Source organism: Bos indicus, chromosome 13 (assembly GCF_029378745.1).
Source record: "Bos indicus isolate NIAB-ARS_2022 breed Sahiwal x Tharparkar chromosome 13, NIAB-ARS_B.indTharparkar_mat_pri_1.0, whole genome shotgun sequence".
NCBI classification, from domain to species: domain Eukaryota; kingdom Metazoa; phylum Chordata; class Mammalia; order Artiodactyla; family Bovidae; genus Bos; species Bos indicus.
Genome location: NC_091772.1, coordinates 24,317,334 through 24,333,808, shown reverse-complemented (window position 1 = coordinate 24,333,808; position 16,475 = coordinate 24,317,334). Strand labels below are relative to the sequence as shown.

The following is a 16,475-nucleotide window of genomic DNA, read 5'->3' as shown; positions in this document are numbered from 1 at the left end:
CCAAATGGGACCTGTTAACTACTTAATGACCATGAGCACACAGCCTGCCGGCCTCCTGGATCCTAAGGAATAATAATATTAACCCCTGTGACACCTCCCAGTTACCTCACCATCAACCAATCTGAGAATTTTGCACAAGCTGATCGCACACCCTGGGGCTCCCCTCCCTCACCTGGCCTTTAAAAATACCTTGCTGGGGAATTCCCTGGCAGTCCAGTGGTTAGGGCTCTCTGCTTTCACTGCTAGGGGTCAGGGTTCAGTCCCAGGTTGGGGAACTAAGAGCCCACAAACTGTACACAGCATTGTCAAACAAATAAATACATTTTTTTAAAAACTGTCAAAACCCATTGGGGGAGTTCAGGCTTTTGAGCATTAACTGTGCTGGATTCCTTGCTTGGCACTTAGTAATAAACACTGAACCTTCCTTTACCACAACCTGGTGTCAGCAGATTGGGTGTGCTAAGTCGCTCAGTCATGTCCAACTCTTTGCAACCCCCTGGAGTGTAGCCTTCCAGGCTCCTCTGTCCATGGGATTCTCCAGGCAAGAATACTGGAGTGGGTTGCCATGCCCTCCTCCAGGGGATCTTCCTGACCAGTGATCAGACCCAGGTCTCCTAAAGAATTGCAGGCAGATTCTTTACCATTTGAGCCACCAGGGAAGCCTGATGTCAGTAGATTGGCAGGCCCAAATTTTGGTGATAACGTCAAGGCGGTGGATCAGAGAAGGAGAGGGTAGGTTCAGGAGTGACTTAGAAGTGCATTGAACAGATTTTGGTGAGTTAGTGAGGGAATAGAAGGTGCTTAAAATGACAGAAAGTGGGTTTCTGGCTTGGGCTGATGTTAATGGGAGAGGCAAAGAGGAGGAGAGTGAAGATGGGGACCTCTATTTGGACCTGTTGAATTTGAGATGCCCAGGAACTTACACTCAGGGCACCAGTGGGGTAAGTGTCTTAACCTCTGCAGAGCATTTAAGCTGGAGACATAAAACAGAGTAGATGTGAAGAACAGACCTACATACTCAATACTGTTCTCTAGAATCACCCAATTAAAAACCGAATACTGTCATATGGTTGTTCTATTTTCACTCTTTCAAACTCTACCGCATGTTCATTTACTGATTTTTTTCATTAGTGTGGTATAGACTGTCAGTTATTTTGGGGTGTGCTGTGCAGGCTTTTCTCCAGTTTGGTGAGCAGGGGCTACTCTAGTTGTGCTGTGCGGGCTTCTCACAGCAGTGCCTTCTCCTGTTGTGCAACATGGGCTCTTGGGTGTGTGGGCTTCATTAGTTGTAGCACATGGGCTCAGTCGTTGTGACTCCTGGACTCTAGAGCCCAGCTCAGTTGCTCCGCAGCATGTGGGACTGTCCCAGACCAGAGATGGAACCCGTGTCTCCTGCATTGACAGGCAGATTCTTTACCACTGAGCCACTAGGGATGCCCTAGCTTGACTCTTAAATGCTACCCGGACATAATATTATTCTTCTCAGTCTGCCAGTATTCATTATATAATATTAGAACAATTGTAGTTTTTAAATTTAACTCTTTTAAATACAATATTATGTATATTAGCAGATATGATTAAGTTTTACTGTGTTTATTGTAAGTCCATGTGTCCACATATATTAGTAACAGATAATGAAAATAAAAAATGCTTCTATAATTCCCAAAAGAGTCCAAAATGGACAAAATGCTTTTGCATGTCTGTGTTGAAAATGAGATTTTTATATGTTGGAAGTAAATAGCAGCATCCATTTTATAGTATTTTCCTTGCTTTGATTTTGTGACACAATTCTTCAGAGTCCTGACTGTGAATAGGCTAGCACCTCAGTACTTAAAATAGGTTCAAGAAATGGTTCTACTTTTTTTCCACCTCTCCATTCCAAACCATTGAGGGAATTAGTTGCACCATTGAAGTACATTTCTTTTCTGTTTTACATAGTCAAAATTTTTACTAGTTTCCTTTCTAGAAGAAGATCGAAGTAGGACATTCACAGTCATGATGTAGATGTACTGCTAAGGCTTACTATTTTTATTATTGGCAGACTGACAGTGTAAGACACTGTGCTTTGTCTCTTATAGGATAAGAGTGTGCTGTGATGCCATTGACACTTTTAGTGATTGGTCAATATAAATATCATAATTTACTAAAGCTTGCATGCAAGTTGCAAAAATAAAACAACTTTACAAGACAGGAGCTTAAATAAAACATGAAATGCTTTCTGCTGGTGCTAGCATAGTATCTGACTAGTATCTCTCTCCCCCCAGCAATACTTTGAGGTAGAAGAAGAGAAGACATCCCTGCATGATGCAATGACTGTCAAAATGAACATTTTGTTAAAAAGACTGAGGGAGAAAGAAGAAGTCATTAAGGAATTAAGAGAAGAACTAGACCAATATGAAGAATATGGATTTCAAAGAGTTGTAAGTTTCACAGCAAAGAATAATTTATGTTAATATATGTAAATGAAGTTACAGCTGTCTGAAAGCTTGGGTTTGGAATAAAGGGACTACAGTGGATGTATCTTGGGTATCTTCTTCACAAAATAAGAGTTCAACTCTTTTTTTGCTCAATAACATAGTCTAGAAAACCCATAATAATTATAAATAGGAGCAGTATAATTGTTCTCAATTTTTATTTGTAAGGGAAATAAAATAACCTATCTCCCACCCTAGAAAAGCATGTAAATACATTTTTGTTTTAATACAGAAGAGTCCCACCCTTTTTTTTCAGTCCAGTTAATCTGAAAGACACAAAACAATCTCAAGTCAGAGGCTTTCAAGAAACCAGCTTGTAATAGGATGACCTTCCATAGAAATGTCAAGAAGGAAAGTTCTCAGAGGAGTTTCGCCCTGTTCTCCCTGTTGTAGTGGGAGCCAGGAGCTGCTTTATTGCTCCAAGGTCTGAAGAGAACAAAAGTGGGGAGAGAGAGAAAGCAGAAAGGAGAGCTTAGCTACCTGTTGAGGAGATGAATGAGAAGGATCTTGAAATTGTGGACCCTGAACACAAGTTTGTTTTAATCTCAAATCAACTCAAATAGCCATAGAGGGGTTTTCATATTAGGTTCTAAGAGCAAGAAGTAGATTGTTTGAGTAGAAGAGGTGATCAGAGAAGCCAGAGAATCACAACCTGCTGAGTGTCAGCTGGCAGGGGTACTTCCTTACCTCAGAGCTCAGTTTACCAATGAGGAAGCACAGACTTACCCATAACATGCAGCTGGTAAATGCTGATGAGGCATGAAAACCAAGGTCCATCTGAATCCAGAGTCCCACATAAGGAGGTGTAGCTTCCTCCTCTGTATAGAGTAAGAATTAAAGGTTGCAATATACATATATATATACGTATACACACACACACACACACACACACACACACACACACATATATATAGGGTTGGCCAAAAAAAGTTGGGGTTTTTCCATAGAATGTTATGGAAAACCCAAATTAACATTTTGGCCAACCAAATATATACACTCTTATATAACATATATTTCTTCTATGTACATTATATTATTATAATGGATTATGGTATTACAGTATATATATAAATCAATATAACATACATAATTATTATAATTAAGTGTATAGTGATCCCTGTGTATGAAAGTGAAAGTTGCTCAGTCGTGTGTGACTCTTTGCAACCCCTTGGACTATATAGTCCATGGAATTCTCTAGGCCAGAATACTGGAATGGGTAGCCTTGCCCTTCTCCAGGGGATCTTCCCAACCCAGGGGTCGAACCTAGGTCTCCCGCATTGCAGGCAGATTCTTTACCAGCTAAGCCACGAAGGAAGCCCAAGAATACTGGAGTGGGTAGCCCATCCCTTCTCCAGAGGATCTTCCTGACCTAGGAATCAAACCAGGTTCTCCTGCATTACAGGCAGATTCTTTACCTGAGCTATCAGGGATGCCCTGGTCACTAAGTGTACATCACTAAGTATATAGTGATCCCTGTGTAGACACACATAAATATTGACTCGTGTGTGTGTGTGTGTGTGTATATATATATGTATGTGTGTGTGTGTATATATATATATGGGAGAACTCTGAGAAGTAACACATCAAATGTGAATGCTAGGAAGAAACACTTCCAGGTTCCAGGTTGCTGGGCTATTTAAGTGCAGTCCTTAGTTTATCTAAGTCCCACACTAGTATTCTTACTTAAAACCCCCAAAGTTAGAAAAGATAAGGAATTGAACATGCACCATTCTAAAGGACTTTGTTTACTAACTGGGGAAAGAATACTTTGTTTAATCTATTAGAATTCTCTATGTTCTACAAAAAAAAAAAAAAGAATTCTCTATGTTCTAAAAAAAAACAGAGCATCTTCTAAGCAATTTAGTATTAAGTGTTCTTATCATAGATCTAATATAATTGAATATTATTTCTTTTTACATATTCTGATCGCCTTGGAGGAAGAGACACATCCAATTTTTGCATTTACTTTTCTTATCTTGTATCTACATTTACTCTTAGTTTTTTGGAGAAAATAATTTAATAGAATTATTAGTAGAAAATTTAACAGAAAAGTTGTAATAGTTTTGGCTTTTACTCCTGCCCTTGACTAACGATATCCAGCATTGATTAGCAAGATAATTTTGATCCAATTATTTCCCACTTGTGAAATGAAAAGTGATCTCTGCCTAGCCAACAGTGTTATGAGGGGGAATTGTTGTGAACGTGAATCACTGTGAGTTCTCTGAAGAAAGGCATGCATATAAATTCTAGTTATCATGATGGGGAAATACACAAGTCCTTACTACCATCTGGTTTACATTCCATGAAATGCACTGTTGGAAAATATCCCAGTTTTGTAATTGAGCTTCTAACACGAGGTCTTTCTTGGTGTGTTTACACCTCCGATTGTCCTCAGCCTGTTAACTGGTCTGCCTGGACATCCTGGGTAAAGAATAAGATGAGGTGGGCGGGGCTTGGTGAGGACCACAAGAAGTGGGAGGGTCCACACTGCTGTGGTATAAGCAGGTATTCTCTGCATCTGGTAACATTCTGAAGACCTTGGTGGTGGTTGTTCAGTCGCTCAGTCGTGTCCAACTCTTTGTGACCCCATGGACTGCAGCACGCCTATCCTTCACCGTCTCCCAGAGTTTACTCAGACTCATGTTCATTGAGTCAGTGATGCCATCCAACTATCTCATCCTCCATCACCCCCTTCTCCTCTGCCCTCAGTCTTTCCCCGCATCAGGGTCTCTTCCAGTAAGTCAGCATTTTGTATCACATGGCCAAAGTATTGGAGCTTCACCTTCAGCATCAGTCCTTCCATTGAATATTCAGGGTTGATTTCCTTTAAGATTGACTGGTTTGGTCTCTCTGCCATCCAAGGGACTCTCAAGAGTCTTCTCCAGCAGAAGACCTTGGTTGTTTCACTGTAATTTGTCTCCATGGACACCACATCAGTATTGCTGTAAACAACTTAAGAATTGAGGAAGGTGAGACTCCTGATTAACTGAGTGTATACATTTTCCCCAGCACCAGAGGACCCTAGTGCAATCCTAGGGCACCATGCTAGGGCATGCAGCAGTACCCACGCTAGGGCAACGCAGAGCAGGGCTAGTGTACCTTTCGATAGGATGGAAATGAACACTGCAAAAGCAGGTTATAAAAAAAAAAATCTGAAATTTCTCTTAAAAAATCTTCTAAGAGCTAGCTTTCCTAGAACTCCATGCCACTCAAGTTCTAGGTGAAGTGAAGTCATTCAGTCATGGCCAACTCTTTGTGACCCCATAGACTGTAGCCTGCCAGGCTCCTCCATCCATGGGATTTTCCAGGCAAGAATACTAGAGTGGGTTGCCATTTCCTTCTCCAAGGGATCTTCCTGACCCAGGGATCTGACTGGGTCTCCCACACTGCAGGTGGATTCTTTACCATCTGAGCCACCAGCTGCTACTGCTGCTGCTAAGTCGCTTCAACCGTGTCCGACTCTGTGCGACCCCATAGACGGGAGCCCACTAGGCTCCTCTGTCCCTGGGATTCTCCAGGCAAGAATATTGGAGTGGGTTGCCATTTCCTTCTCCAATGCATGAAAGTGAAAAGTGAAAGTGAAGTCGCTCAGTCTTGTCCAACTCCTTGCGACCCTATGGACGGAGGAGCCTGGTAGGCTCCAGTCCATGGGATTTTCCAGTCAAGAGTACTGGAGTGGGGTGCCATTGCCTTCTCTGCTGAGCCACCAGAGAAGCCCTAAATTTGAAATTTCATCTAATACGACTGCTCCCTCTAGCGGTATAAAAAGCTCAATACAGCAAGTAGCTGAAATTATATTTGGAAAACCAAATTTGGAGAAACAATGAGAAATTCTCAAAGCAGCAGTTGAAATAACTCACAAAAACAACTTGAAATAAGAAAATTGAATAAACAATAAGGGAACACTCTAGTTTGTTCTTCCTCATAGTCTGATCACATAAATCACTTCATCGTTACTAGTCTCATAATCTCTCTCCAGATTGTTTTAGAGTAAAATCTAAGAATGACAAGGAAAGGAAGGTTTAGTAAACATCTAGCTTAGCTTATATTTATGACAAGATGGAAATCAGAAAAAGGAATCTCGTCAAGTTACAGAAGCCTCATCTCTCCAGGTCAGAACACCCTTAATGTTGAGTTTTCCCCAAGAGGGCTTCACTTGGTGTCTCAGATGGTAAAGAGTCTGCGTGCAATGCAGGAAACCCACGTTCAGTCTCTGGGTTGGGAAGATCCCCTGGAGAAGGAAATCGTAATCCACTCCAGTATTCTTGCCTGGAAAATACCATGGATGGAGGAGGCTGGCAGGCCACAGTCCACGGGGCCAAAAAGCATCAGACATGCCTGAGCGACTAACACACACAAACACATTCAAGGGCTGAGTGTCTTTTCAGGCTCTGTGAACCCCCTCAATGAGTTAATGGTACTCTGCTATAGTTTTCAGCTTGCCGTGCTATATGCTGATAAATCCACTCAAGAACTGCTAAAGGAGCTAGCTGCTCAGGGTAGTGTGTCTGTGTACCCACGCACACGCCTGTGTGCTTCAACTGCAGTTAGAGTTGTTTCGAAAAGACTTCATTTTTCTTTCTTACCCCAACATGCATGAGCTCTGCAACTATCATGCCTACCCACCCCCGCCACCACCAACACATAAACATGACTGTTTGTTGCTGACAGTTTTGAAACAGAGCCGTCATTCAAGAGCGGCAGCTCTGCAGGGCTGCACTGCCCCAGTGGGCCACTTTCTTGGCTGTCACTCACTGGGAAAGCACCTGCTCGTCTCTGTGACTGTCACACAGCATGGGCATGCAGCAGAAACCCCGACCCCCCACCCCCAGCATCAAATTGAGATGTCCAAGCACTGTACGCGGAGCCTGCCGGATTGAGACGCCAGTGTGGCAAAAGGGAGACTGCTGGGAAGGCACCTGCGGTGCCCCAAACAGTGCTTCTCAGCCTTTATTGACTTTTTGTGTGTATGGGTCACCTGCAGCTCCTGTTAAGATATAGATTCAGACAGGTCTGAATTGGGGCCGGCGATTCTGCATTTTCAAAAAGCTCCCAGGTGATGCCGAGGCTCCTGGTCCTTGGACCACGTTTGGAGTAGTGAGGCTCTGGAGAACACCCATTTCCAGAAATGGTTCTTTCACTACTGTTTGGGATTCTGAGGCCTCGGACAGGAATACTGCACATCCTGTGGCTGTTCACAAGAGAAATAGCATGTAAGCCGGCACTTGGAAGTCCTAGCGTCCACTGCATGATAGAAGAACTCTAACTTGACAAGTTCCTTTATAAATTTTAAATCCCAGAGTGACCGTGGATCGCACTGCAGGCTGTCTTGGGCAATAATGTAGCTTTAAATAGCTTTAACTAGTTAACCACCTTTTAATGATCTCCATCCTTCTTAACTTCGGTTTATTAATACAGCTTGTTTTAAAGAAGTCTCGTGGTTTCAGTGAGCCCAAGCTAGTGGTGTGGGCAGATGGTAGGAGAAACACCACCACAAAACCTGCCACTCAGAGTGTAACAGATGACCGCAGCCGCCCAGAACTATCCCTTTGTTCATTTTGCTAATGAGTGTCCTCGTTGCTGTGGGAATCTGAATAGTTAATTACTTGCAGTTCCTGCAGCTGACAGATGGTGGGGACAGAGCTAAAGGTTGACCTCTCAGGAACTGGGGCTGTCCATGGATTTGTGGGAGGGAGGAAACCCTTGAGCTGCAAGTGTAGCCTTGTTTTCCTGCTTTTCTGGGAGATTTTTAGAAAACCCATTTATGTGCTAGCTGCCACCTCTTGTAAATTTTACACTTCATCTGATTATTCAAATAGTTCTCGTTTAGTTTATTATAATGGATGCTCATGTAATCCACAATGGATGTTCATTTTCTGCCACTGTTAGGAAATGTACATTTAAGCCAATTAAGGCAAACGCTGTTTGCTTTTTAAAAAGCTTTTTCAGTCTAGAAATTCATTGGTTGATGTTCTCAAGTTGAACCATGTGGGACAAGAAAATAATGACTGGGATTCTTTCTTATTAAGAAAATACTGTTATTAGTTATTAAATTTGTTAGGTCTCATGAGTTAAGAATGAATTGGGCTTAAATAATTTAAGTGGAATGGTGAATCAAAATCATGAAGATTCACAAATGGGCTTAGTGCAAAATTTAATGTCATCATTATAAATATTAAGTCTGGTATAACTGACTTCATTAAAAAGTCCCTTGTTGTTTTTCAAGAGTTTATTCATGTACTATAAAACATAATAGCTACATATTTTTCTTTTGAACCATTATAATGACCACGGAGGAAACCTTTTTTTTTTGATAATTTACTTTCAGTTATCTCTAAGGTTAAATAAAAGTGTACTTTCAAAAGGACACTAGTTATATTGGGAGGAATGACTTTTTGGGAGGAATGATTTTGTTTTTAAGAGAAGATTTTATTCTTATGTATTTGCAATCATGGGATTGCTACTAAAAGAATAGCTTATAATTCATCTGAAAGTTAAAGTTTAAAAGTATTTCTAGTGTCCATATTGATTTTGAACAAAGGCATATAAATACTTCTGTCTCTTTTAATGTAATAATACAATGACTTTCAAGCATGTTCTTTACTAGTTTGAGATTGCATAATCAGTTTAATATTTTACCGTCATGAAATACAAAGTTCTGCATCAGCTTCTCCAACTCATTACATCTTAATTTTAAAAAGAAGTGCAGCAAGTAAAATCTAGACAGCCATAAGCAAGTATAGTCAGATGTTTTCAATAGCTTTGAAAACAGACGAGAAGAAGAAAAGAAGAGTCGCTGTCCCAATAAGCTTCTATTGCGTAAGAAAAAGCGTCTCCCGTAATGGACATGGCAAGATTTAAACAAAAGACGCACATAATAAAAATGTAAATGAGTTTGCTTTACCAAAACTATAACTTTAAAGTCTTTTGTTGTAAGTTATCCTGAAACCTTCTTACAAGGTAATCACTGTTTGCATAGAGATTTAAACCGAAGTCTTCAATAGCATTCAACGCCTGCACAGTCCCAGTGTGACAGGCATGCAAAGCCACGTTAATGTTCAGAATATGAATTGCCTCTGGGTGGCTCCTCCACCAAGCAGAAAACCCAACTGTGTGGATATCCGTGTGCCTGATGGGCTCCATGCGGCTCCCAGCCTGGAAACGTCACCACTTTGACATGCGGTGTGCTCCTCTTGACACTGGCAGCGCTGACACTGGGAAATGCCACAAAGGCAACAAGCCCCCCTCCTTAGCCGTGCACTCTGCCCCCCGCCCCCGCCCCCGCCCCCGCCCCCGCCCGCACCCCCTCTCCCCGGCGCTGCTGCCGGTCCGCGGGCTCCCCAGCCTGCCTGGTTACGGCAGCACTTCAGACGCACACAGAGGGAAGTGTGGGTGGAGGGGCCCCAGCTGCCTCCCCGGACGCAGCCTCCATGATGAATTGACCTGAATGATGAGGGCACACAAACAGTATGATATGCATTATTCCTGTCAATAAACTGTCCCCATGTGCTGTGGTCTTTGTACAGAAGGTACTGCAGCCTTTCTTCCAGCAAGCTCTATTTTACTCTCCTTCCCTTTTTACTATTCATATTATAAGTGTGTAATAGAATTCAGAAAATTATATGATAGCTCTTCTGTATCTGTATTGTCTCGTCTTGCATATTTAAATCCTTGGCTCCCTGCTTAGAAATATGGAATTCTCCCTCTTTTAGGATTCTTTTACCAAAGAGAGCAGCCCTCTGAGAACAACTCTAGAAAAGGAAAATTTGGAGTTCAAAACGGAAAATGAGAGACTGCTTCAAGTCATTTCAGAACTCGAAGAAGAAATCCAGCTCAATGTAAAAGAAAATTCAGTATTAGGTAACATTTTAGAGTCGTTTTTGAGAAAACTCTATACATTGTGCATGTTTATAAAATTCATGGCCACGCTTGTCTTTTTCAAACATGTGTTTGTTACCAAACCATATTTACATTTAAAATATCAGCTTGTTAGCCACTTCTAATTTTCATTCTTTTCTTGGGACAGAAATTGGTCATACTCCCCTGGCCGTGCCTTTTTAACTCAGGGTGGCTGTTTTCAAATCCAAGCATTGGCCTTTGAAAAATGTGCTCATCAGTGCTCAATATCACTTAGAAATATTATAACTATTAAACAAATTTCATGTGCTTTATCTAAAACCTAAAATTTCTAACATTTTCATATTTGAGCATATATACTGAAGTGTGCTTTGTGAAGAAACAGAATTGGCCCTTCAGGAAAATATGCTCCTACTTACTACTTTATCTTCAATTTTTGGCACAGATTTTAAGTATAAATTTCCATTTCTTGGCCCTATACCCCCTTCTTACATACCATAAACATTGGTAAACATTGCATTTAAATCATTGAAGTTGGATTGCTTTAAAGCATTTACAGGCACTGCTATCATTGTATTTATGGTTGCCCTTGAGTAGGCAATATAAAGTTTGTAGTGAAACATTGAAGTTTTGCCCTTTGAGTAGGCAATATAGAGTTTGTAGCAAAACATTAATAAAATCAGATATGGGGCAGTGTTTCTTGGATGTAAGTTGTACCATGCCAGTGTATCGTCATTTCTCTCCTGATGTGGTGTAATAATGCGTCTCCAGGTTTTGGTAGTTCTTACCCAGTCCATAAAGTGCCACCTGCTAAAGCAGTTTGTATTGGCTGCGACTAACAGCAAAAATGTCCCTTGCTAGACTCGATGAAAAGCTTTCAGCCTTCAGCCACACTTGGATCTTGAACTTAGTTCTTAATCCCTATCTGACCAGCCGTCTGAACAGCAGGAAGAAGGCTGTGAATGTCAAGGGCAGTTGTGAAGGTCATAGTCCTGCTAGGACTTGCGTCCACCATGCCTGCCAGCGGTGTATAGCCTGCCCTGAAGCAGGCAGATTGAATACAGGGCCATAAGCTTGTAATTTCATGGTTGGCCTCTCTCTCCTTTTGTTTACAGAAGATGAAATTATAAGTCTGAAAGAGATGGCAGAAAAGGATCATAAAACTATTCAAAAGGTACTGTAACTTTTTTACATTGATGAATGACTCTTTTCAATGGAAATATCAGCATAATTAATGAAATAACACTATGCCCCCGCCTTGTCTTGTGATGTCGAGAAAAGTCGATTCCTGTATTTAGTGTTGTTTGGGATGATTTCTCTAGTAATGAGAAAGGATTCCATCTTGAAAATGAACTAATGTTTTCTTTTATTTGGCGTAACTGAGTGTCTACCTTGTTGACTGTAAGGAATTGAAAAATCATATGACACAGGGAGTCCAAAGATATGCTTGTGGAAAAATTATATTAGGAATGGGCAGCCTATTTTCATACCAGATGTTGTTTTATTTCCATTTCTCTGTATGTGAATGAACTGGGTTTGTATTTTGCAGAAAATCTGTATTTAGAGCAGGGAATGCTTTTGATATCATAAAGATCAAGATTTCCTGGGGCATCCGATGTCTCAGAACCACGGCAATTCCTGCCCTCCACACCCAGGTTAGGGGCTCCTGCTTTCAGCTTTCTCAGCTCTCAAAACCCTCTTCTGTGATGGTCAGTTTGCACTGCCAAAGGCCCTATAACCCAAAGACAGCACTGGTCTCTGATCTTTTCCCAGTGCTGAGCACTGGTACATTTAAAAATATTCTTTGAGTGATTTCATAGAATAAGAATGTATCTCTAGATAGAGTTCATAAAATTTACAGATAAAAATGTGAATTTACATCCTCAAATTATTCCAAATAAAATTTTCCACAAACTGAATCGAGTATCAATTTTTAAATGAAAATTAAAGTTAGATAAAATTAAAAATTGAGTTCCTCAGTCATGCTGGCCTCATATCCAGAGCTCATAAAGCTTAAGATTCAGATTTCAACCTAGATTTTGCACTTCTGGTATTCTTAGGTTTTATTTTTCATTAAAAAGACTTTTTTAAATTTTATTTATGTACTTATTTACTTTCGGTGGTGCTGTGCACATACAGGATCTTAGTCCTCAGACCAAGGATTAAACTCACACCCCTGCAGGGGAAGGGTGGAGTCTTAACCACTCAACCACTAGGGAAGTCCTATTCTTCGGTTTTAGATAAAATTGCTTCCAAGAACTGATTTTTATTTTTTGGCCACATGGCATGAGATATCTTATTTCCCCTACCAGGGTTCGAATTTGAGCTCCCTGGATTGGCAGTGTGGAGTCTTAATCACTGGGCTGCCAGGGAAGTCCCAAGAACTATTTTCTAAAGAAATGCACACTGTGATGGGTCAGAGTTGGGAGATGTTTCCTATGATCACTGAATCGATCACAGGTTTTCACAACATAAAGTCATTTTCTGGTGCTTGAGCCTGTTTTCAATGGTGAGGGTAGAAGTGTCATTCTTACAGAGATAATGAGAGTATAAGAAGAGATCAGTTTAACCTTCTTGGCATCAACTTTTAAGGCTAAAAATGAAATCTCAGCTTTCTAGTTTTACTTAATAACCTCCAAGGGCATCATCTCAGTTTATGTAAATATTTCTCCAGGGTCTCAGTCTGTGCTGTCACTGGTAAAGATGAGTCAGACAAGCCTACTCTTCTCTGGGAAAAGTTCAAGGAAATTTTTAAAAAGTCTCACCATTGAGGCATCAATTAGAAAGAAACAGCCTCACGGAGTGGCTGGTCATATTAAACACTGCCTTCATTCTCTAGAGCTGCACTGCCCAGGGTTAGCCACGTGTGGCTATTGAAAGCCTATGTCTAGTGCAACTGAGAAAATGAATTTTAAATTATGTTTACTTTTAATTTTTAAATTTCAATATAAAATACTGATATTTGTTTCAGTTAGTGAAAAACTTTTATGTATATTTTGAATAATCTGAGCATGTGAATGTACATTTCTATTTGTAAATTTTATGAAATCTAAATGCAGATCAAGTATCTGCCATAAAATTTTAGCCTTCAAATTGAGATGTGCTCTAAGTGAAAAATACACACTGGATTTCGAAGACTTAGGTGCTGTAAGGAATGTGAAATATTTTGCTAGTGATTTTTAATATTGATTATTATATATTTAAGCTATTTTGCATAGCTATTGGTATAAATAAAATATATTATTAAAGTTAATATCACCTTTTTTTACCTTTTTAAGAAAGCTGTTTAAAATTCAGTTATATATATGACACATATTTTTATTTGACAATTTTGTTCTAGACAAATATAGCAAATCTGTAGTTTGTTTGATCATATTTTTTTTCCTGTCTCTCTTCTTTTTTTTCTTTACATACACTAGGCCTCCACACAGATGTTGAATGTAGACATGATTTGTTTTTTTTATTATAAATTTATTTATTTTAATTGGGTAATTACTTTACAATATTGTATTGGTTTTGCCATACATCAACATGAATCCGCCACGGGTATACACGTGTTCCCCATCTTGAACCCCCCTCCCACCTCCCTCCCCGTACATCTCTCTGGGTCATCCCAGTGCACCAGCCCCAAGCATCCTGTATCATGCATCGAACCTGGACTGGCGATTCATTTCATATATGATATTATACGATTTGGTTTTGAGCAGGAAAAATCTAGACCCTTGGGTCTCTGTTCCATTTATGACAACTGTAGTTACTTGGACCAGTTTCTCATTCTCCTTCTTCCTGAGTCTCACAGACTTACTGTGTGGATAGAATGAGATAATGTACATCAAAAGGCTTTGTCAATTGGAAAGCAGACCAGCAGTTGCTGACCAAAATGAGAGCTAATATTTACTGGTTTGTTTCCAATATCCTTCATAAAATCAATTGATTCAGCAATGTTCATTAGATGCCTTTTAGTGCCAGGCACTGCTGAGATGCAGAAATTTTATACACACATACACATACACACACACACACACACACACACACACACACGGGCTTGTTGTGAAAGAGATCAAGTCTAGAGAGAGACGATAACCATAGGGAGTGTGATGGTGCTGTAATAGACATATGTACATGGTAAACAATGAAAACTGAGAAGCTTTATTTTCTTGGGCTCCAAAATCACTGCAGATAGTGACTGCAGCCGTGAAATTAAAAGAAGCTTGCTCCTTGAAAGAAAAGCTATGACCAACCTAGACAGCATATTAAAAAGCAGAGACATTATTTTGCCGACAAAGGTCCATCTAGTCAAAGCTGTGGTTTTTCCAGTAGTCATGTATGAATGTGAAAGAAAGAAAGAAAGTGAGTTCGCTCAGTTGTTTCCGACTCTTTGTGACCCCATGGATTGTAGCCTACCACGCTCTCCATCCATGGGATTTTCCAGGCAAGAGTATTGGAGCGGGTTGCCATTTCCTTCTCCAGAGGATCTTCCCAACCCAGGGATCGAACCCGGGTTTCCCACATTGTAGGCAGATGCTTTACCGTCTGAGCCACCAGGGAAGAGTCTCGTATGAATATGAGAGTTGGACAATAAAGATAGGTGAGCATCAAAGAATTGATGCTTTTGAACTGTGGTGTTGAAGAAGACTCTTGAGAGTCCCTTGGACTGCAAGGAGATCCAACCAGTCAATCCTAAAGGAAATCAGTCCTGAATATTCATTGGAAGGACTGATGCTGAAGCTAAAACTCCAATACTTTGGCCACATGATGTGAAGAACTGACTCAATGGAAAAGACCCTGGTGCTGGGAAAGATTGAAGGCGGGAGGAGAAGGGGACTAGAGGATGAGATGGTTGGATGGCATCACTGACTCGATGGACATGAGTTGGAGCATGCTCTGGGAGTTGGTGATGGACAGGGAAGCCTGGCATGCTGCAGTCCATGAGGTCCCTAAGAGTTGGACATGCCTGAGTGACTGAACTGAAAATCGACCTGGAAGGTTCTAGAAATACTTCACAAATTTTTCCAGACCTATCTCCTACTCCTTCTCTTGAACTGATTCCAGGTGTTTAGGGTTTCCCTGGTGGTTCACACGGTAAAGAATCTGCCCGCAATGCAGGAGACCTGGGTTTGATCCCTGAGTCAGGAAGATTCCCTGGAGAAGAGAATGGCTACTCACTCCAGTAATCTTGCCTGGAGAATCCCATGGACAGAGGAGCCTGATAGGCTACAGTCCTTGGGGTTGCAAAGAGTTGGACACGACTGAAGTAACTTAGCATGCATACATGCAGGAGGGTGGAAGGCTGCATACAGATTATGAATGCGTAAAGTGTAAGTTACCCCCATGGAACTCTGGTGTGGCTGGAGTAGGAGGTGGGATCTAGTGAGACTACGTGGTGAGATTTGTGTGAGTACAGGAAGAGGGGGGTGTCTGGGGTGTGAGGAAGGAGTAAACAGAAACCAGAAGAGTGTAAAGGAGCAGCTCAGAAGGCTTTGGATAAGCTAGATGTTCGCCTGTGCAGCCCTCTCTCTGCTTACAAGCGTGTCTGACTCTTTGTGACTCCATGGACTGTAGCCCACCAAGCTCCTATGTCCATGGGGTTTTCCAGGCAATAATCCTAGAGTGGATTGCCATTTCCTCCTCCAGGAAATCTTCCCAACCCAAGGATCAAACTGGCATCTCCTGTGCCTCCTGCTTGGCAGGCAGATTCTTTTACCACTGAGCTACCCGGGAAGACTTTCATCCCTGGATACAATTAAAAGTGAGTTGAAAATGGGACTGAAACACTGTTAAGATTCAGCAGCTTTTATGTTTAAATTTTAGTAGTCGAATGACAGCTGAATCTGTTTCAGCTGTGGCTACAAGATGAATTTCCTTCTGAGAGGGGACAGACCAGCAGTCAGAGATTATATCCCAGGTGTGGCAGTGTCAGGATACAGGGCAGTGTTGGTTGCTATAGGGATAGTTGGGGGCACAGCCAGCCTGGATCATAAGAGATCAGGGAAGTTCAGAGGAAGGGCACCAAACTGGCCCTCAGAAGAAAGGTTAGAGTTTTCCAGGAAAGGATGAAAGGGAGAGTAGTGGGAAGAGCCAGAACATGTGTATGGGATGGGTACGTGACTGATTACGGCGGGAGGATGTGTGGGAACAGGGGTG

At 41.3% G+C, this 16,475-nt stretch overlaps 1 protein-coding gene across 1 annotated transcript in view; it reads left to right on the top strand.

Annotated features, from left to right (window-relative positions):
• The window catches only part of C13H10orf67 (chromosome 13 C10orf67 homolog), a 101,319-nt gene that overhangs the window by 34,080 nt on the left and 50,764 nt on the right, over positions 1 to 16,475 (top strand). Inside the window, exons 5-7 of the mRNA XM_070801926.1 lie at positions 2,265 to 2,420; positions 10,187 to 10,334; positions 11,447 to 11,505. Coding sequence (XP_070658027.1) covers positions 2,265 to 2,420; positions 10,187 to 10,334; positions 11,447 to 11,505 — 363 coding nt within the window. The remainder of the gene's footprint in view (positions 1 to 2,264; positions 2,421 to 10,186; positions 10,335 to 11,446; positions 11,506 to 16,475) is intronic.